Source organism: Capra hircus, chromosome 11 (genome assembly GCF_001704415.2).
Source record: "Capra hircus breed San Clemente chromosome 11, ASM170441v1, whole genome shotgun sequence".
NCBI classification, from domain to species: domain Eukaryota; kingdom Metazoa; phylum Chordata; class Mammalia; order Artiodactyla; family Bovidae; genus Capra; species Capra hircus.
This window is the reverse complement of record NC_030818.1, coordinates 98,156,209-98,177,576: the sequence shown is the minus strand read 5'-3', so window position 1 is coordinate 98,177,576 and position 21,368 is coordinate 98,156,209. Positions and strand designations below refer to the sequence as shown.

Here is a 21,368-nt window from a genome sequence, read left to right as displayed (position 1 = left end):
CATGGGTCAGCCTCTGACCCTATTCTGTCCCGCCTTGGTTGGGCTTGTTCTGCCCCTCCCTGGACCTCAGTTTCTTCATCTGTAAAATGGGACCAGTGCTGGCACATACCTCCTAGGACTGTGGTAGAAGACGATGCCTGTGTATACCAAACATGTGTCCTGTAGAACAGGCTCAATGAGGGGGCTGGGTTTTACTGCTGATTAAAGATGAACCTGGAGGCAGGAAGACATCCTCAACAAGAGTCCTGCTCTGTACAGCTCTTGTCGTGAGTTCCGGGGAGGCAGTGCTGGCCGAGAGATGCCCTGTGCCCCCATCTGTGTGGGGCCGCAAAGGTGGTTGGCTGCCTTTCTCTCGGTCCCTGATACATGATGGGACAGATGCTAGGATGACGTAGTCACCACACCCCCGCACCCCAGATTGGCAGAACTCTTTGTATTCCCCCTTGGGCTGAGCAGAGGAGAAAGGAGCTGGATACGGCCCAGTGGGTCGCCAGACAGCCCCACGTGGTGGGCGGGATCACCCTTTCATAGATGCAGTCCTGGCTCCTGGTGACAGGCCTCCGGGTCACTCATGCACCTCACCCTCACCTGCCTGTTCCTGCCACCCCCCCAACCCCGGCCTCTTTCCTTCCAGGTGGTCCTGGGCTCTTCCCACCACCTGGCCTGTCTCCTTGCGTCTTTGTCCAGCCAGCACAGCATTGAAGTCCCAGATGTGGGGTCACTGCCCCCGACCCAGTCAGGCCCCGGTCTCTTTAGCTCGCTTGCAGCCCCTTCCCTTCCTAGGATGCTGGCAACAGTTGTCAAGTCACTTTTTGTGTAATTGGGCTTTCCTTGTTGCTCAACTGGTGAAGAATCTGCAGTGCAGGAGACCTGGGTGGGTTGGGAAGATCCCCTGGAGAAGGGAAAGGCTACCCACTCTAGTATTCCGGCCTGGAAAGTTCCATGGACTCTGTAATCCATGGAGTCACAAAGAGTCAGACACGACTGAGTGACTTTCACTTGACTTTTGTGTAAGTGTGTCTCCTCACTGAGCCGGGGGCTCCTGAGGATGTCTGCTCTGGTTGTGTACCCCCTGCACACGCAGGCCTGGCACCGAGCCGGTGCCCACAGGGAAGCTTTGTGGGTGCATAAGAGAGGCCCTGGTCAGGATCTGGGGCCAGGGGAGCTCTGAGGGAGACACCAGCCTGGTAGGGTGCCCTGCTCTATTTCAGGACAGCCCAGAAATAGCTGAATTCTGTCACTGCGAGGGCCACCAGCAGGCTGTGGTGGGTGGAGAGGCCTCGCCCTGCCTCTCTGAGGTTTGGACGTCTAATTGTATATCTTAAAGCTAAAAACAAAACTCCCCTGTAAACCCAGTGTCTGTAATTACCTGTCCCTGGCAGCGTGAACTCAAACCCTAAAACCCCAGGCAAGGGAGGTTCGGGGCCATCTTTGTCTCTTACAAGGGGCTGCCCAGTCCTGCCAGGAGGACGAGTGTTGGCCCAGGCCTTGAATCAGGTAGGTGGGCATTCAAATCCTTTAGGCTTTTGACCAGCCCTCCTAACCTCACAGGGCTTCCCTGGTGGCTCAGACACGGTAAGGTATCTGCCTGCAATGTGGGAGACTCACGTTCGATCCCTGGGTTGGGAAGATCCCCTGGAGAAGGGAATGGCCACCCACTCCAGTATTCTTGCCTGGGAAATCCCATGGACAGAGGAACCTGGCAGGCTGTAGTCCATGGGGTCACAGAGGTGGACACAACTGAACGACTGACACTTCACTGTTTTTCTAACCTCAGACGCTTTTCTCATTTTTCAATTTCAAGTTCAATTACAGAAACAGTTCTCGGAGAGGCATGAAGACAGTGGCCCTGCAGTCCCTCACCCCACACTAGCCAGACCCGCCCGAGCTCCCTCTTTCCCTCATCCTCCGTACCTTCCTGCCCCTTTGCAGGTGGAGCGGGCCGCTCAGTTTGGGAACCCGCAGCCTAGGGCTCTCAGTGGTGTCCTCTTTGGGTTTGGCGCTAAGCCACGTTAGCAGGGGAAGCGGAGTGGGCGAGTGGACGCACAGCCCTGTGTGTGTGCTATTGTTTCCTTTTTAAACTTTGTCTGACTCCCCTGGGTCTCAGTCGCGGCCCTCGAACTCGTAGTTGCGGCGCATGGAACCTAGTTCTCTGACCAGGGATCGAACCCAGGCCCTTGCACTGAGAGTGTTGGGTCTTAGCCGCTGGACCACCAGGGAAGCCTCCCAGCCCTGTGTGTTCTTAATGAGCATCTTCTGGATGATTTTTCGTCATAGAGGCTCACTTGTAATTTTTTCTGCTCTCCCTGTTCCCCCAGTCCTGCTCACCGCACCTGGGGAGTCAGGAATGTGGGCAGAGATCCACATTGCCCGCACAGACCCCATCCCTGCCCCCACCCTTTTGGCCACAGTCCATCGACTCATGGCTGGTGTCGGGCGGTGCTCAGCTTTCAGCATCCTGGTCACCTTCAGGGCCCTTGGCAGCCCCGAAGCGGGGGGGCCGTTGCTATTCCTGGGGGCCATTCCCCATGGTGCCTTCTTGGCCTCCCTAAACACGCCAGGCAGATTCCCGCCTCAGGGCCTTTGCCCTGACTGTTCCTCACTCCTAGCTTGTTCTTCCCGCAGGTGTCTGCGTCGTCGTCACTCTCAGCTCCCTCAGCGTTGCGCTCAGGCGTCCCCTTCCCGTCAGCACCTTTCTGGCCGTCTTGCCCTCAGGCTCCGTCCTCCACAGCAGTTGCCACCATCTGTGTTTCTGCCTCATTTCGTCTGCCTCCTTCCTACTGCCAGACCATAAGCCCCTTGAAGGCAGAATTCTTTCGTTTTGTTCACTGTTTATGTTCTTAGGTCCTTCAGGAGTACCTGACACCTAGTAAGTGCTTCATGAGAGCTGCTTCTTCAGTGAATCAAGCCCTGAGATTTCCTTAAACCTGGCTAAACTCAGCTCCCACCTAGGGCTCCTGGTCCTCTGCTTGGCATCTTAATTCCTGCCTTTTTTTTTTCTAAATGAATGCCCCTGTCCCCACCCTGAGTCTATATTCATCTCCCCCCGTTATCCCTGCCTGTGCCTGGGACCCGACCACCTGGCTGGGGTCCTGGCTCCCTCTCTCCAGAGGGCCCTGGAAGCGTCTGCAGGGCTGGGTCCTGGCTGTGCCGTCCCTGGCTCTGGACACAGATGGGCCCCGAGTCAGGACCGAGCTCTGCTCCTCACTGCTCTGTGACTGGGTTTCTCAGCCTTTCTGAGCCTCATTTTCCTCATCTGTGAAGTGGGCCACCATAACAGCCAGTGCTGAAGAGTTCTGGGTAGCACACAGTAGGCCCTCAGGGAATGGCCACTGCTGGGTGCTTGTTTTATCCTTGCCATGACCTCCTGGGGTGCGCCAGGGCGAGGCTCTGCGCTTCTTCCCTTGGGAGTGGCGGGACTTAATAGTGTGTTTAGAGCCCTGTGGAAACACGAGGGGGGCGCGGGACTGGTCCCGTGAGCCCTGCCCCTCCCACCTTCCCACAGTGGGAGAGGAAGCCGCCTGTCACCCGAGCCTGGGAGGGGTCCCCGAGGCTTTCTCTGGCCAGGCCTGCAAGAACCACGGTCAGGGAGGCTTCCTGGCCCAGCGTTCCCATGGCAGGCTTACAAAGGGGAAGGGAGAAAACGCACAATTCGATACCGGCTTTCGTTCCCAGACACTAATCCTGATTCCTCTGGGTGTTTCAACACGCCCGGCACTGTGAGCTTCCTCTTCAGACTGCAGCAGCTGCTGCCATTCCTGGGCTGGCTCAGGCCAGTGGAGGGGTGGGCGGAGGTTGAGGGTCTGCTCTGGCACCCCGGCTGCCCCCTAGCTTTCCCTGCTTTCAGGCTTGGGACTTCTGCCCTATGGGAAGTGGTCTAGTTTTTGTGCCCCTCCACCCACCTCCTCCGGGCTGCCCTCAGCCCGGAATCCATCGTGGCAAGACCGAGGGACTGTCAGGGGGAAGGTGCAAGGGTTCTCAGCACGGTCCAGCATGACCTAACCCGGCTCCCTCCACTGCCTCATCCCCTCTGCTCCCCTCCCCAGTCCCATTCAGTCCCTGAACCCCCACGCTGCTTTTCCAAGTTTGTTTCTACCTCATGGCCTTTGCACTTGCTGTTCAGGCATCAAGATGGCTCTTCCCCCCAGTCTTTGCTCAGCCCACACCCTCACTTCACTGCAGACCTTGATCAGACATCACTGCCACAGGGCTTTCCCTCGCCACCTGCCCAGAGGAGCAGCTCCCCGCTTCTCATCTCCATCCGGTACTCCCCACCCACCTTCCCTGTTCCCTGCGCTCCATTTTCCTCTCTATTTGAACTACCATGCTTTTTTTTTGGTTTCGGTAACTTGTTCTTTGAGCTGCAATTCACAAACCACTCAGTTCACCCATTTAAAGTTTTCTGTATGTTCACAGAGTTGTGACTGTCACCACAGTCTAGTTTAGAACGTTTTCATCACCCTAAAAAGAAACTCCGTACCCATTAGCAGTTATTCCCATTTCTCCCCAGCTCCCCCATCTCCCGGCAGGCGTCAGTCTTTCTGTCTCTTACGGGTCTGCCTCTTCTGGGCATCTCTTAGAAACTGAATCACGCAGTGTATGCCTTTTGTGACTGGCTTCTCTCATAAGCAGAATGCTTTCAGGGTTAGTTCACAGTGCAGCATGTCTAGGCGCTCTTTGGACGGCTGAATAGCGATCCGCTGTTCGGATGTATCACACTTGATGTGTCCACTCACCAGCTGGTGGACATCAGGTTTGCTCTCACTTTTTTGGCTGTTACAAATAATGCTGCTGTGTACATCTATGTACAAATTTTCATATGGACATGTGTTTCATTTTTCTTGGCTTTATACCTAGGAGTAGAATTGCTGAGTCATATGGTAACTGTAGTTTAACCACTTGAGGAACTGCCAGACTGTTTTCCAAAGCAGCTGCACCGTTTTACATTCCTGCCGGCAGTGCACGAGTGTTCCAGTTTCTCCATATCCTCATCAAGGGTGGTTATTATCCACCTTGATTATAGCCGTTCTACTTGGTGTGAAGTGGTCGCTTGTTACAGTTTTGATTTGTGCTTCTCTGATAGTTACTGATGGTGAGCATCTTCTCGTGTGTTTATTGGCCATTTGTATATCTTCTTTGGAGAAATGTCTCTCTGCCTATTTTTAAATTGGGTTATCTGTCTTTATTTTTGAGTGGTAAGAGCTCTTTATATACTCTAGCTACAAGTCCCTTATATATATGATTTGCAAATATTTTCTCTTGTTCTGTGGGTGTCTTTCCACTTTTTTGATGGTGTTCTTTGAATCACAGAGTTTTAAAATTTTTATGAAGTTCACTATATATATAGTTTTATCTTACTGCTTGTACTTTTGGTGTCGTAGCTAAGAAGCTTGCCTCACAGATCATGAAGCATTACCCCTATGTTTTCTTCTAAGAGTTTTATAGTTTTTTGCTCTTCAGCCTAGGCCTTTGATTCATTTTGAGTTAATTATTGTACATGGGGTGAAAAATGGGTCCTACTTCATTCTTTTGAATGTGAATATCAGTTGTCCCAGCGACTTTTGTTAAAAAGGCTATTCTCTCCCCCATTTGTACCTTTGTTAAAATTAATTGACCATAAATGTGAAGATTTATTTCTGGACTCGCAATTCTATTCCTTGAATCTGTATCTACCCTTATGCCAGAACCCCGCTTCCTTAATTATTGTAGCTCTGTGGAATTTTTGCAGTCAAGACATGTGAATCCTTTACTTCTGTTCTAGATTGTTTTGATTATTCTGATCCCTTGCATTTCTAAGGTTTAGGATCAACTTTTCAATTTTCGGTGGCAAAGTCAGCTGAGATTTTGGTAGGGATTGTATTGAATTTTTAGACCAATTTGGGAGTACTATCATCTTAACAAGATGAAATCTTTCTGTCCACGACTATGGGATGTCTTTCCACTTAGTTAGATATTCTTGAATTTCTTTCAGTAAGGTATTGATAGTTTGTAGTTTTGCAGAGCATATGTTTTATACTTCTTTGGTTAAACTTATTCTTTTTGATACTATTGTAAGTGAAAGTCTTTCGTTTCATTGTGGACGTCCACTAGTATACAGGAGGTCCTTGATTTTTGTATATTGACCTTGTATTCTGCCACCTGGCTGAACTCGCGTATTCTAGTAGGTGGTGGCTTCCTTCGGAATTTCTGCATAGCAGACAAGCCACCTGCCAGTGGAGGTAGTTTTAGTTCTTCCTTCCGCAGAATGTAAGCTGTCACTGCTGCAGCAGAACAGGGACTGGCACACAGCTGGTGCTCAATTATTTGATGAATGAAGGAGGAGGGCCGCCACGGCTGGGTCAGAGGATGCTCTGGCCTGGGGCCCCCACTTCTCCTGGGGCACCTGCTTCCTGCCCGTTGTCCACCAGCGGGTTGGGAACTCTCCCTTCCTCTCCTCCTTCTCTCGAGCCCTGACCTTTTCTGTCTGTCCCCAGTCTGCTGGGGTTGCTGGAGCTCACCTTCCTAACAAGGTCAGAGCATCTTGGTGATTGAGCGCCCCTAGACTCCAGCATCTTCATCAGAGAAGACATGTCTCAGGGGGCCTCCCTAGGCCTGGCCCTTGCCGGGCGCACCTCCCTGAATGCTCTCAGGTGCCCGCAATGAGTGGCTCCTGTGCCTGTTTCACCGATGCTGATGCAGAGGTTGGGCCCCAGCCTGAGCTGCACAGTGTGAGGTTGTGAGCCAGCCCGGGTCTGCCTGGGCGACTCGTGTTGCTTCCATCACAGCCCTGGCAGGGCGTGGGGAAGCCTTGGTCCCATCCTCAAAGCCTCGTGGGGCCAGAAGGGAGCTTCTCATAGAGGCTTGGCTCGGGGGCCTTCATCGGCCGAGAACCCAAGAGTATGTTTGTTTCCCACTCAAGCAGTTCCCTCTGCTGGGAACTGTCTCCCCGACTGGCTACTCCCCTTCCCTGCATTCGGATCTGCGCCTGGATGCCATCTCTGCAGCTAGTAGCCTTCCTAGCTGACTCATCCCTTCCCCCACCCTGTCCTGGTGACACTGAGTCATCACTGGGGTGACTGTCAAATGTCAAGTCTGTGAATCCGGTCCACTGCAGTGTCCAGCACCCGGCACATACTTGGGACTCAGAGACCCAGATAGATGCCTTAGGGGCCAAGCATGTTGCACCTGGCCCCACGACCTTCGTGGCTTCCACATGCCAGCTTCTCCCGAGCCGCTGACCAGTAAACCAAGATGATGGCTGGGCATTCTGACCCTGTGATTGGCCAGCCCTAATCTCGGATCCTGCTTTGCCCATCTCTGGGGGGTGTGACCTTGGGTGGTCTCCAGGAGCCTCAGTGTCCTCAACTGTATAGAAGGGGCGGCACAGAGTCTGTCCCCTTCCGGAGTTGCCGAGGGAAGCAGGTGTTCAGGAGATGCTCAACCTGTGCTGACCCTCTGCCCTCAGGCCCCAATCTGGCCACTAACCCGAGCCCCTCCAGTCTCCAGGGGGTGGAGCGGTCACTTCCTTAGCTGTCCGCTCGGCCGTTCCTGTTAGATGGGATGAGGCTGGAGATAATGTCTCTCATGTGGGCCCCTCCCTTCCTGAGCACATCCTGCCCTGTGGGGGTGGGAGGTGGTACCTCATCTCCTTCATGTGAGAAGTCACAACTACTTGCGCCCCCCGACTTGAACCTCCAGGGCCACCGCAGCTGGAGAGGCTGGGGGAACCGCTCCTGCCAACCCCCACTCACCCCCCTGGCACAAGGCACCTCCCCAGTGGCAGGGGGTGCTGAACTCGGGGGGTGCTTGGTCATGCTCCCCAGGCCCAGGAGGAGCTCCAGGAGCTGGAAGGCCAGCTTGTCACCCCCTACCCCCGACCCAGTGGGGAGGACACACCTGTGGCACAGAGCCAGGCGGCTTAGGTTCGAGTCCCTGTTCTGCTCTGCTCGTGGTGGGCCTTGGGCTGAAGTCTTAGCCCCAGAGGTCCCGTTTTCTTTGAATGTGGGCTTGGACTACTGACGGTAGCTGCTGCAGACAGTTGCTGGGAGGGTTAGCGTGACCGTGGCTCGCCAGCGCTTGGAGCAGGCTCCAGTGGCTTTGGATGGTGCCTGGCCCATAGGAAGTGTGCTGTGAGTGTTAGCTGTTGTTGCTGTTATTACTCTTATCATCGCTGTTACTACTGGTGAAGAAGGGGGCTCTGGAGCCAGGCAGCACTGGACTGAGGGCACACCTGTTTCCTGGCTGGGTGATATGGGCAGTTTATCTAGCCTCAGTTTCTTCATCTGTGAAAAGGGCTGGCAGTCCATCCCAGGAACACCTTTGTGAGGCTCACTCTAGATAGCCAGCGGTAGTCCAGCAGGAGGGGGGACGTGGCAGCCAAAGGAGCTGTCTGAGGCCCCAGAACAAGGTGAGGGCTGGGGGGCAGGCAGTGCTGGAAACACACAGCTTCCCCCTCCCCCCCACCAACGGCCCAGCCTGCTCTCACCCTCGCTTGCCTTGTGGTTTTTTCCCTTTTTATCTTGTTTTTGTTGTTGTTTTCATCACACTTCCACAAGCAGATTCTTGTTACGAAAATGCAGTCACTTTGTGATACAAAGTGAAAAGTGAGAGCTCCCCGCCCATCCCCACAGGGGGCAGGGCCCTCGCCTCCCTGAACGTGGGCCCCCACCCCTTGTGCCCGCAGGGAGGAGGTGCAGGAGAACTGCGTGCGGTGGCGGAAGAGGTTCACCTTCGTGTGTAAGATGAGCGCCAACCCGGCCACCGGCCTGCTCGACCCCTGCATCTTCCGTGTGTCTGTGCGCAAGGTGAGGCCGGTCGGGGGCTGCCAGGACCACCGGGCTGGTGCCTCTGGGCCCATCCCCTGAGTCAGGCTACCTCATTTCCTGTCCTCCTCCCCTGGGGGTCAGGTGGGGAGGGGGGCAGAGAAGATTGGGAAGACCCGTGAGGTCGCTGGGATTCCCTAGCCATCCTAATCTCCGTGTCTGTTTCCCTTGCAGGAGCTGAAAGGTGGGAAGGCTTATTCTAAGGTAAGCAGGGCCAGGTGAAGGGGCAGTGGGGTGGGACAGGATGGGACAGGCATGAGAGAAGCTCTAAGAACCACCTCCAGCCACCTCTCTTGCCCCAAACAGAAGACGCCCTGCCCTCTATGAGATGTATTAGTTTTTGGAGATATCTTTATTGACAGCCTCTGCGTTTAACGTAAAGGCAGCGGACGCTCATTGCAGCGCAGATGGTAGAGGGCTTCCCACCACGTGCTTCCCTCGGCCTCCTCCTCACAGCCTTCCAGACCTCTTAAGGAAACAAAAATGCCTGAAGCGGGGGACTTCCCTGGTGGTCCAGTGGCTAAGATTCCACACTCCCAGTGCAAGGGGCCCAGGTTCGATCCCTGGTCAGGGAACTAGATCCCGCATGCCTCAGCTAAGGCCCAGTAAAGCCAAATCAATCAATAAATACTGTAAAAAACAAGCAACAGAAGAAAAATGCAGGAACTGTCTCATACAGAGCAGTGAATAAAACACGTGCATGTGGTTTAGAGGATCATACGAGGAGCCCCCATGGGTGTACCTAAGCACACGCAGGTGATAGGATTTTTAAATTCACAAGAGGGACTCGTCCTACAGATTCTGAAACCTTTTTTTTAGCTACCTAGTACAGCGCGGGCATGTTTTTGTGTCATCACAGGTTTCCTTTTGCTTTCTAACAGTGGAGGGTCCCTCGTCTGGCTGGGTGAGGGGGGCTCATTCACCCCCGCGGCTGCACATCTGTGTGGTGGGCAGGGTTCCCCTCGCCCACAGATACGTCAGGCCTTCCCGTTTAAAGCCTTTTCCACTGGGGAAAGTGGGGGAAGACGGGTCTGAAAGGGTTACCTCTGGCTTTGAGTCAGCCTGCTCTGCCATGAGCCCCTCTTCTTGTGGGGCCTCTCGCCCACCCTCTGGGGCCCAGGGAGGTACCCAGTAGCAGGGAGGTGGGCTCAGTCAGTCCAGAGGGGACATGCCTTTGTCTCGCCTCACCCTGTGTGGAGAGCCTGAGGCAGGCAATAAGCGGAGTGAGTCCCTTCCCACCGACCAGAGCTCAGGAAGTTCAGTGGACACGGCTGTGCCCTGCGCCCTGTTCCAGGTGCCAACACCCTGCCCAGTAGCAGAGGGCAGGGTGGCTAGAACCGGGCTGCGGAAGGTGCTCTTAGAGTGGAGATTTCTCCTCCTGGTGACGCACATGGGTGAAGGACAGCCAGGGAAGAAAAGGCCAGCTAACAGCGGGAGCACCCACCTTCCCCCCTCACCCCCACAAACCTGCTGTGTCACCTGTCAGGCCTCCCAGGCCTTTCCCTTCCGTCACAGGCTCGTGTGTGCATGCTAAGTCATTTCAGTCGTGTCCGACTCTTTGCAGCCCCACGGACTGTAGCCCACCAGGGTCCTCTGGCCATGGGTTTCTCCAGGCAAGAATACTGGAGTGGATTGCCATGCCCTCCTCCAGGGGATTCTCCCCACCCAGGGACTGAACTTGTGTCTCTTAGGTCTCCTGCATTGAAAGGCAGGTTCTTTACCACTGGACCACCTGGGAAGTCCCACCACAGGCTCAGGTCCCGTTAAATCAGAGGAAGAAACTGAGGCCCAGAAAGGTGGTGAGATCTGACACTGATCAGGCCTCGTTTCAGTCCTGGCTCTGCTGGATAAGGTGTGTGAGCCCCTGAGCAGGTCACTTGCCTGCTCTGAGCCTTAGTTTCTGGGTCTGAAGCATGTGCTCTGCACTCTACAGTGGAGACTTGTGTGCAGCAGGTGCTCAAATGAATGTCCCTGCTTAGCTTGATTTGTCCTCCAGGTCCCTAAGCCCAGCACCCACCCCCCACACCCCAACCTCCAGATCTGGCAGATGTGGCTTCCGCCCAGGAGGCCTTCTCAGCTCATCCACCCTGTTCTTCCACTTTCTCACTTCCCTCCCCACCCTGGGCTCCCCTCTGCATCCCGTGACAGCTCGGGGTTCCCACCAGCCCCTGGCTCCCACCCCCACCAGGGTCTCCCGCCCGCCCAGCAGAATGCCCCCCACCCATCCATCCACCCACCCCAGCGCCAAGTTCCCACGGGCCTGGCCTCCCCTCCTGCCCGCTGGCTCGACGGCTCCCACAGCACGGCCTTGTTTCCCCGGGAACAGTGCGTCTGTGTCGCAGACAACAATGTCCTTTCATCTCGGGCGCTGCCCTGGTGCACGCCAGGATGCGGCACAAAGGGTGCTTTGTGCAGCCCGGGGATGTGAGCTCCTGGCTTTGCCACGCGGAGCCACCAGCCGGGGCCCGTGTCCTTGGGTGCCGGTTATGCAACAGTCCGTCGGGGCTGCGGGGCGGGCCCAGGCTCCGGCCCCCCTGCCCCCGGCCCAGCTCACCCTTGGGCCACCAGCGCTGCGCCCACACTCCCCTCAGCCTCCCGCCCTCTCCGCTGTCCCCCGCTCAGCTGGGCTTCGCCGACTTGAACCTGGCAGAGTTTGCGGGCTCGGGCTCCACGGTGCGCTGCTGCCTGCTGGAGGGCTACGACACGAAGAACACTCGACAGGACAACTCCATCCTCAAGGTACCAGGGGCTCCGGGCCTCATCTGCCCCTCCCACCAGGGGCAGGGGCAAGGGCTGGCCGCCTCCCTGTCAGAGTCCCGTGGGGAGTTGCAAAGAACACAGGTTCTCACCCCAGACGGACAGCGAGAGACGCTGGGAAGACGTGGGCCCTGGGGTCAGGAAACTCCCCTTGGAGGCCTGACTTAGCCACTGGCCTCAGTTTTGCCCTCCATAATCGGGGCTCAGGGAGTGGACCCCAACAGTCTCTTGTGGTGAGACCAGCAGCCCTTATCTCGTGGTGCCCAACCACAGTCTGGCAGGGAATGGTGTCTCTTCCTGGCCCCAGTTTTGCACAGGAGGGGCTCCACCTTTGGGTGGTCATCCACCCAAAGGCACAGCAAAGCTGGCACCTGACCCTGCAGCCCAGCTCCTAACCATAGCCGCACATGACGCAAGGCCACCTGAGCTCCAGGGCACCGGGGTGTGGACAGACCTGCCGTCCCTGCACCCAGCAGACCCGGGCAGCCATCCCAAGGGCCCAGCCACGTGAAGGTTTCCGGGACCGGGGCAGCACCCTCCCCCTGGGCAGCTGCCTCCTGAACCCCTATGGACAGAGAGATTGGGGCATCCGCTGCCAGCTCACCTTTCTTCCTCATCTCCACACCCTTCCACCTGGCTGAGAAAACAGTCTTGTGTTAACCACAGCCCAGTGAGCTGACCCAGTGGGAGAGTGCTGTGTCTGGCAGAGCTGAGTAGGAGGTGGTAGGCAAGGGCGCTAGGGCCTCCTGGACCTTTTGCAGAAGAAGCCAAAGGCCACTGGAAAGGTCCAGGCTAGCCCTTGTGAGAGCCAGGGCCTCAGTGCATCCTCAGACCAGATTAAGGGGGCCTCGGGTCCAAGGCCAGCTCCCCCATGTCCTGTCTGCCGGACCTTGGATAGTCATTTATTTCCCCTGAGTCTGAGTCTCAGTTCCTGTGTCTATAGCCTGAGGCCACCACGTGCATGGCAGGTTGCTATCACAGCCAAATGAAATAACCCATTAAAAATCTCAGCCTCAGCCCAGCGGGCACCGTTTTTGTCGGAGGTGTCCCGGGGATTCTTTCTCAGCCGATCACCTGTCACTTCATTCTAGCCCCAATTCAGGGGCCCAAATCTTGCCTTGTTTGAACCATTGCCGAACTCTTTGCCCAAGTGGATGTTAAACGTTTCTAATGACTTCTTGCTTTGCTTTATTCAACAAACTTTCACACACCCCTGCCATCTGTGTTGGACTCTGTGAACTCCTATGCTGTGTCAGGCTGGGTGGGCCCCTCCCCACCAGGTAGGCTTTAAGAGCCCCCCTCCCACCTGCCTTGCCCGCTCTGGGGGCTGTGAGGATAGAGAATGTCTGTGGCCTCACCGTTGAGGGTCCCACAGTCTAGTCACCGTTCTGAAATGACAGTAGCCGACTCACTCCTCACTCATTCCATGCCAGGTGCCCCAGGCATCCTCTGCCATCCCACGAGGCAGCTGTTAGGATCAGTTTTGTCCTCTGCACGAGAAAACTGGGCTTCAGTGAAGTCTGGTGGTGTCACCAGGGCCAGCAAGGGACAGAGATGGGATCAGAGTCCAAGCTCATCTGAAGCCAGAACAGGGGGTCCAGGCACCTGTGGGGGATCTGGGAGGGTTGAACGGGGTGTGGCTGATCTCCCCGGCTTTTGCACAGGTCACCATTGGAATGTTCCTGCTCTCGGGAGACCCCTGCTTCAAGACGTGAGTGCTGGTGCAGGCCACCTGGGGGTGGGGGCTCTGTCCTGAACATTGTAGGGGGAGGGCCAGGGACTCTTCCCTCGTCCAGGCTCATGGGGTGCCGTCTTCTTCTGACCCCAAGCTGGGGCACCCCAGTCACACCCCTCTCTGTTTTCCCAAGGCCGCCGTCCACTGCCAAGTCCATCTCCATTCCAGGCCAGGACTCCTCCCTGCAGCTGACGTGCAAGGGTGGCGGAACCAGCCGCGGTGGCAGCAGCAACTCCCTGACGGGGTCCCGGCCCCCCAAGGCCCGGCCCACCATCCTCGGCTCAGGTACTGTTCCCCACCTGCCCTCTGCACTCCTCCTGAGACGAAGGCTTTCACCTCCCCCAGTCCCTAGGTCCCAAGGGGGGACACTTGGCTGAGAAGAGAAAGCCAGTGGGGGGGTGGTCACCCACCCTTGCTTCCGTCGGGTAGGCATCTGCGCCCCTCCCATGATCCAGGCTCTGCCTGTCCCCAGAATCACAGCAGCACCCTGGACCAAGACGGATCTGGTGGCTGGCCTCCTGGCTCTCCGGGTCGAGCGGGAGAGACAGGGGTCAGTGAACAAAAAATACATCAAACGCTTGTCCGCCTAGAACTGTGACGTGAGCTGGGAGAGAGATATAGAAGGTGTCTGCCTGGGGACAACCAGGGAGAGCTCCCCGAAGGGATGTCATTTGAGCTGAATCTGGGTGTATTGTGCCGTGTTCCTGGCAGAGGGACCTGCTAGGAGCTCTTGTTCTGCTCCTTGCTGTGTGACCCTGACTGGCTGTTTTACCTCTCAGGCCTTAGCATCGTCCTCTGCAAAGTGGAATCAGCAGTAGTAACCACATCCTGGTTGCTCTGGGGATGAACTGAGAAAATGTGTGTGCCTTTCCTGGCACCTGGGTCGTCCTCTCTATTTCCCAGCATGTTTCCATTAAATTATCATTATTACCAATGTTACGAAAAATGCAAATGATCCTGAATCCCCGGAGGAGTAGGTGTGGCAATTAAGAGGGAAAGGAGCCCAGTGCGGTAAGGGATGAAGTAGGCCCTCCCCCAACGAAGCATGAGCCTTGGCCCCTGCACCCCGTCCCTGGGGGTGAGCTCAGAGCTGGGAGGTGGACAACCCCCAAGCTGATCAGTAAGCAGGGTGGCACATGGTGGCCCTAACCTGTGCCACGAGAGCAGTGAGGGCACGGGGCCTCAGACCCTGTTTTCTGGGTGATTCTGCCCCTGGGGCTGGGAGCCGAGAGGGACCCTCTGACCCTGAGGGCCAGCTTTCCTGCCTTCCTGTTTCTCCTGCACACCAGCCAGGTGGGACCCAGAGCAGAAAGCTGGGCTTCTCCCCTGCCTCAGCCTGGGGGCTGCATGCAGGAATGGGGGCTCCCCAGCTCTCCTGCTCTCCAGCTTCAGGGTAGGGATCCCCAGAGGAGCGATCTGGGAACCAGGGCACCCCAGCACATGTGGTGCCTTTTGTGTAAGAAAAGAGATGCTTCTTCTGCTTGGGGTGGGAATTTGAGCCCCACAAGCCTCTCTCTTCCTGCAGCCCCTCAGAGGCAAAGAACCTGTCAGGACTTGAAAAGCCTTGTGGCTTTGGGTGGGGACACAGGCAGGCCTAGGGTCCAGACTATGACCTGGGTGGGTGTGCTCACATCTGAAGAGGATGGAGAGTCATTGCTTCCTACATGGACCAGAAGGACTGGTGGGTGGGTGGGTGCTCTCTGAGCCCTAGGCAGACCCTGCTTGGTTCCCTGCTGCCAGTGCCTAAAAGTGTGTTCCCCACCCTTATTTATTCCACTCCAGCTACACAGACCCCAGCTCACTGAAGCCTCAGGGCCTTTGCTGATGCTGGTCCCTGGGTCTAGAAGGCCTTTTCTCTGATGCCTTACCTAGCCTGCTCCCTGCCAAACATCCTGATGGTCTCTCATTAAGGCCACCTCCTCAGAGAAGCCTTCCCTGATTTCAGGTTGGATTTCAGACCCAACCTCCCCCCATACGCTCCCTGCTGTGGGCCATTTGCCAGTTACGGTTAATTGTGGGTCCTTTTTGTCCTGTGTTCTTCCTTCCCACCACTGGGTGTCTGTGATACCCTGTCTCCTAGCAACCCAGTAGAGCACCCCCCAGATATTTGTGGAGTGAAGGAATGACCCTAGGCTCGAGTGCTGGCCTGTAGCTCAGGACAGGTTGCTGCCCCCTGAATCATCTCTTAAGAGTTTTTCCATCTCTCAAGTGGAAATACATAGTGTGCCCCCCACCCCGCCACATTCAGTGAGAGGACTAGTGAGAAGCGAGCATACTGGTCACCCCTGCCCCTCCCTGCTTCCAGGGGTGCCGGAGGAGCCAGACCAGAACCTGTCCAGCCCCGAGGAGGTGTTCCACTCTGGCCACTCCCGCAACTCCAGCTATGCCAGCCAGCAGTCCAAGATCTCGGGTGAGCGCCTGCCCGCCCTCCCCATGCCCTTGGCCTCCCAGCCTCCCCAGCCGCCCCCATCATGACCTGCACCCCCACCACCCAGCAGGCTACAGCACAGAGCAATCGCGCTCCTCGAGCCTCTCAGACCTGACACACCGCCGGAACACGTCCACCAGCAGCAGCACCTCAGGCGGCCTCAGCATGGCCGTGGAGGGGCCTGAAGGCAGCGAGCGCGAGCACCGGCCCCCCGAGAAACCACCGCGGCCGCCCCGGCCTCCGCATCTGTCAGACCGCTCATTCCGGTAGGTCTCACCGCAAGTGCTGCTAGAGAGCAGAGCCCTCCAGTGGCTCCCGGAACCTCTGCTCCTCCACTTGTAACAGGGACAACTGGGCCCTGTCGTCCTGGGGTGCGTGGCTGTCAAACCAGCTGATGCTCCACACTGGCTGCACCTGGCCTGGCGCGCGTGCTCAGTGGGCGGATGCTTTGGGTGGTCTAGCATACCCTGGGGCCAGCCTGCTTCCATGCTCTGTGGCCTCTTGGAGGCTGGCACTTAACTCCCCAGGGCCTCCGCGGCCTCCTCTCTAAAATCAGGTTGCAGCAGCATCCGTACTGTAGGGTTGATGTGACGGTTCAGTGAACACACTCTAGACCATCTTCCACGTGCACTTGGAGGGTCCTGAGTGCGGTAGACGGGGCTGGGTCCTATCGTCGTGTGACTGTTCTGACTCTCGCCCCACCCCAGGAGGAAGAAGGACTCGGTGGAGAGCCACCCGACCTGGGTGGATGACACGCGCATTGATGCTGATGACATCGTAGAGAAGATCATGCAGAGCCAGGACTTCACGGAAGGGAGCAATACCGAGGGTGAGCCGCCAGCGCAGGCGGGGTGCGGGGGTTGGTGCCCAGGGTGAGCAGCCAGCACTGACAGGGGGACAGTGCCTGGGGGCTCTCTGGCTTCGCTGCCCCATTCAGCTTCTATCTTCCCCTGTGTCCCCACAGACAGCAACCTCCGGCTGTTCGTGAGCCGTGATGGCACCACCACCCTGAGTGGTATCCAGCTGGCCAACAGGTAGGTGGGGGAAGGTTCTGGGCAGGTGACGAGTGTGGCTCTGGGCCCCTGTGGTGAGAACGTGTGGCTTCTGCAGCCCATTGACCTAGCTTTGAATGCCAGCTCTTGTCTATGTGACTTCAGGCCAGTCATGTCTGTCTGAGCCGCAGTTTCTCCATCTGTCAAATGCTGTGGATCACACCACCTCACCCAGAAACCTGGGACAAACGCCCCAGGTTTGGTTTGGGAGGGTTCCGAGGAACCTTGGAAAATGCCTGACACAGGGCTTGCCACACAGCAGGGGCTTCATACATCTTTATTTTGGATTCCACTTTTCTTTCCCTTCCTCCTGGGCCTGGGAGCTCCTAAAAAATGATGATGATGACTCATGTATCTATTAAATGAATAGTTACTGTGCACCAGCTACGTTCCATGGTTCTGAGCTAGGTGCTGGGGATACGGCAGTGGGCAACATAGATTTTTGCTTCATGATGTTCAGAGGCAAGCAGATGTGAGGATCAAACTTGTGGCTTGAACTCTGCCAGTATATAGAGTATCCTCTAAATCATTCATTTATACCATGCTGGTCTGTGTGTGCCTGGCTCATTGAATGAATGAGTGGAGGAGCTTACCACCTGCAGGGCTGTGCTGAAGCCTTTACTCCTGGTTCTTGTGGGCCAGATGGGAAAGTGCCCATTTAACATCTAGGGCCAGAGCAGTAGGAGGCTTAGCTGGGCCACACTGGGGCCTCAGACCTGCCCTCTGGTGTTGCTCTGCTGACCTCTGCTGGCGGAGGCTCAAAATTGCAACTGCCATCTTTGTGTGGCCTAGGCTGCCCTTAGTGGGGTGGGCAAAAAGAAAACAGAGGGCACTTCTTGGGGCTTTGTGACATCCCTCTCCAGCCCCCTCTGAGGATGAGGAAACTGAGATTGGGCAAGGTTACTGCAGAGCTGTATACTGCGCCCCGAATGACTATAGCCCTTCCGGTGGGCCTGGCCTTGGCTGGGAGAAGAGCTGATCAAGCTTCCCGACCTTCTGCTGCACTTTCAGCAAGCCCTGTAATCTCTCTGAACTTCAGTTTCTTTATCTGTCAAGTGGGGCTGGCTGCAGATCCTCTCTGCCTGAATTGCTGTGAGGATGGGCACAGCACACCCCAGCATGTGAGCTGCTGGTACCCAGGGGGGCTTGGGCATGGTCTGTGCAAGCTCTGTGATCCCACAGGCTCAGGTACGTAAAATCTGTGTTACCCTGGGCAGGTGACTCAACTTCTCTGAGACTCAGTTTCTCTCTGCAAAATGGGGCCAGTTAACAGTGCTTGCGAAGTACCTCCCAGGGCTGGCCCAGAGGACCATCAGGGAGGACAAGCTGACCTGTTTCTCCCCACAGGGTCTCCTCTGGGGTCTATGAGCCAGTTGTGATTGAAAGCCATTGAGGAGCAGGTGCCCCGGCTGGAGAAGGGCCCTGCCTTCACGGGCGTCCAGACCCGCGTCATTCCACAAGGGACCTTCCCCTTCGGATCACCATCCGTGCTGCCTCTCATCTGTGCCTCCTCCATGCACTCCAGCCCCAAAGCATCATTCCACTGACCTCCCATCTATGCTGGGACGCTCATGGCCCACAAGGGCCCCGGGCACCACTGTGAATATTCTCCTCTGAACCACTAGGGAGCAGGACACATGGGCCCGTGAAACAGGTGGGCAGAGACCCATGGCGGGCACTGCCCCTCTGAGACCCACCTGGGCCCTCGGTGAGGACATTCAGTAGTTCCTGCACATGCAGGGAGGCTGGTGGCCGAGGGGCCTCTTGTCCTGTGTCCCCGTTCACTCCAGGAGCGCTGGCTCAGCCCTGGCAGGGCCTCGCTCCATTGCCCCCTTGTCCTTGGCGGGGCAGTTCACCCCCCGGAATCCTGCCACCATGGCCCTCTGACTGCTTAGTGCTTCAGCTGTCACTCCTCTGCGTCCCGGGGGACCTGCTGGCGGCCTCCTCCGGGAAACCAAGACCTCAAACCCCACCCGCACTCTGGATTGAGACCCCCCTCCCCCGCAGCGAATGTTCTCCTGCTGCCCCGGCAGCCTGCACTTTGCACACGCTTGTCTCCAGCACAGCACGCTGGCCCTCGCCTGCCCGTCCACTGAGCCCTTCCCAAGGATCCCTGGGCCCTGCCTGCTGTGCAGTCAGCAGCCCTGCCCTCGCAGCCCGGCTGGAACGTGGCACCGCCCCTGCCCCTCCCTGCTTTCTCTGGTTGGCTCCAGCTCAGGCCTGAGCCCCCTGCTGAGAAAGGTCTGAGCCTGAGCTTCGGTTCCCCTCTGCCCGGGGCTGGGTCCTGGGCAGCTGGCGTCCGTTAAGGAAGCCAGGAAAGGTGCCTCCCAAGGCCCTGGAGGTCAGCAGCCTGGCTGGGCTGGGTTTGCCAAGCCAAGCGCCCTTTCTCTCCCCTCAGGCTCAGCTGGCCCAGGCCGGGGCCGATGCTGGAGAGGCAGATGGGCTGTAGCTGGACTGGCCCGGAGCTGGCTTCCTGGCCAGAAAAGCCTCAGCCAACCTCTGAAAACATGCCCTCTCTGGGCAAAGGAGAGGGTGGCGGGGGTTGGGGGGGCGTCCATTAAGGGGGTTTCCCAGTGGGGAGCAGTCTGGCCCTGCCCCTGCCCCTACCCCTTGCTATACCCTCTGCTCTCAGCACTTTCCCCTGGCCTTGTCCTGTTACTTGCTTGAAGGTGGGTTCTGGCTGCCCACCGGTCCCTGGACAGACTCCCCGACACTCTAACTTCCACTCATTTTGTATAAACCCAGCAGGCTGGTGTTTATGTAGCCCCATACCTTTTTCCTTTTCTTTCCTGATTGGTTTTTTTCTTTTTCTTTTTTCTTTCCTTCCTCCCTTTCATTTTCTTTTTTTAAGAGTTCACAGTTTGGTATTTTCTCCTCCCCCAGGCGAGGGGAGGTGCTTCTGTTCTCCCTGTACCCGCTGGCTGGGTCCCAGCAGGGCTGGGGATCTGGGGTGGGGGGTGGGGGTGCCCTCCCCAGGCTGGGAGGGGTCCTTGCCTTCTGCCCCATTGGCAAGAATTGGACTTGGTCTTGGAACCTCCTGGCATTGGGACCAGAGCATTTCTAGGATTTCTGTTGTTGTTTTTAATGCCCTAACCCTTTTAGAAAATGAATGTGAGAAGGTGCCTGCTGAGGCAGGATGGAGCGTTTGCTCTGGCTGGGGAAGGCTCTGGTCAGCTCTGCAGGTCCCTTCCTGCCCCACAGACACCTGGCACTTTAAAAGGGAGCTGGTCGCACTGTCTACAGTTGAAGTGACCCCTAGAAGATGGGGAACGCTATCCTTCCCTTCTGTATGGGGGCTTCAGGCATAAGATAGCTGGTTTTGGTGCTGTTGGGGAGAATTCCCCATACCAGGAACCCAGCCCCACCCTAGGCGAGGTCTGAATTTGACAGTCACCCCAGAAGGAGACAGAGCCTGCCATACCTTCCCATGCCAGGCCCTGGGCCAGGGTAACTGGACTAACAGAATTCAGCCACAACCAAATCAATGCTGGCTGGAGCTGGAGGCCTGGAGCCCCGGAGCCCCAGCCTCATTCCCACATGGGAGCCCTTTCTTTGACCCTCTGGTCCCCTCAAGCTCAGTGAATTCCCATTAGGTGCCCACAGCTCTGAACTAAAAATCCTATATTTAGAAAGAGACAGAATATATTAGAGATATTTTTGGAAAGGAAGTGGTCTATGCAATGCCAGTTTGGAATCTTCTTGAAAGTTTAACGTTTTTACTAGGAGATTTAAAGAAAGGTCTACAATATTTTTAGGTTTTTTTTTTTTTTTCTGGTCACCCCACAAACCGACCGCATGGCATGATCCGCCAAGATGCAGAATGCCGTGGTCTCCTCTCTTTCGGGAGGTGAGCAGGGAGATGGGGGGAGGGGAGGCCTTTTTTTTTTAACACCCCTCCTTTTGAACAGAATGTTACCACCACCACCCCCTGATTCAGTGGGCTGTGTTTGTATCTCCGTCCCAGCTTCTATTGTAGAAAATAACATTGTAAGGGGAAATCAGCCTAGTGTCAGTGTCTCGGTTGGGGGGGTGGGGATTAAATGTTGCAGATTTTGTTATGGCATGTTGGTTCTTGCTTGTTTTACTGAGTTGAATCCCAGGTCACAGATGGCACCAGAAGGGAGAGAGATGACACTCGGGGGGTGGGAGATACGTCGGTGGCCAGTGTTCTTGGTTGTCCTGGCTGCAGTCATTACAATTATTATCACTGTTACTACGACACATTCATTGGGAGGAAACATAGGCCCAGAAAGGACAGTTTCTCGCCAACCTCACACTTACAAGGTGGCAGCTCTGACCTCAGAGCCCAAGTTCTAACCTCCCCAGAGTCGGGTGGCCTCTAACAAGTACGCCTGAGGATCGATGACTGCGTGTGCCTCAGCTTTCTCAGCTGCAAATGGGGTTGTGGGTCAAATTAGGAGGTGGGTATACAGCCCTCCCTAGGGAGCCTGACCCCTCCCCTGAAAGATGCTAAGAGTTTTCCCAGCCTCCCCAAAGCCACAGGCCAGCACTGTCTCCAGGCTTGGACCACCTCACTCCCTGCCCTTGACTCAAGTTCCTGAAGAGTTGTCATGGCCACCAAGCTCTTGGGAAAG

General features: G+C 56.4%; 1 protein-coding gene across 2 annotated transcripts in view; it reads left to right on the top strand.

Annotated features, from left to right (window-relative positions):
• Positions 1–20,836, top strand: part of FAM102A (family with sequence similarity 102 member A) — a 35,255-nt gene extending 14,419 nt beyond the window's left edge. Inside the window, exons 2-11 of one of the 2 annotated variants that reach the window (XM_018055840.1) lie at positions 8,663–8,783; positions 8,976–9,005; positions 11,424–11,540; positions 13,223–13,269; positions 13,427–13,578; positions 15,599–15,703; positions 15,792–15,987; positions 16,429–16,550; positions 16,686–16,755; positions 18,121–20,836. In XM_018055840.1, the coding sequence (XP_017911329.1) occupies positions 8,663–8,783; positions 8,976–9,005; positions 11,424–11,540; positions 13,223–13,269; positions 13,427–13,578; positions 15,599–15,703; positions 15,792–15,987; positions 16,429–16,550; positions 16,686–16,755; positions 18,121–18,166 (1,006 nt within the window). In that variant the 3' untranslated portion in view covers positions 18,167–20,836. Of the gene's footprint in view, positions 1–8,662; positions 8,784–8,975; positions 9,006–11,423; positions 11,541–13,222; positions 13,270–13,426; positions 13,579–15,598; positions 15,704–15,788; positions 15,988–16,428; positions 16,551–16,685; positions 16,756–18,120 lie in introns of both variants that reach the window. The other variant, XM_018055839.1, reaches the window with a different exon arrangement.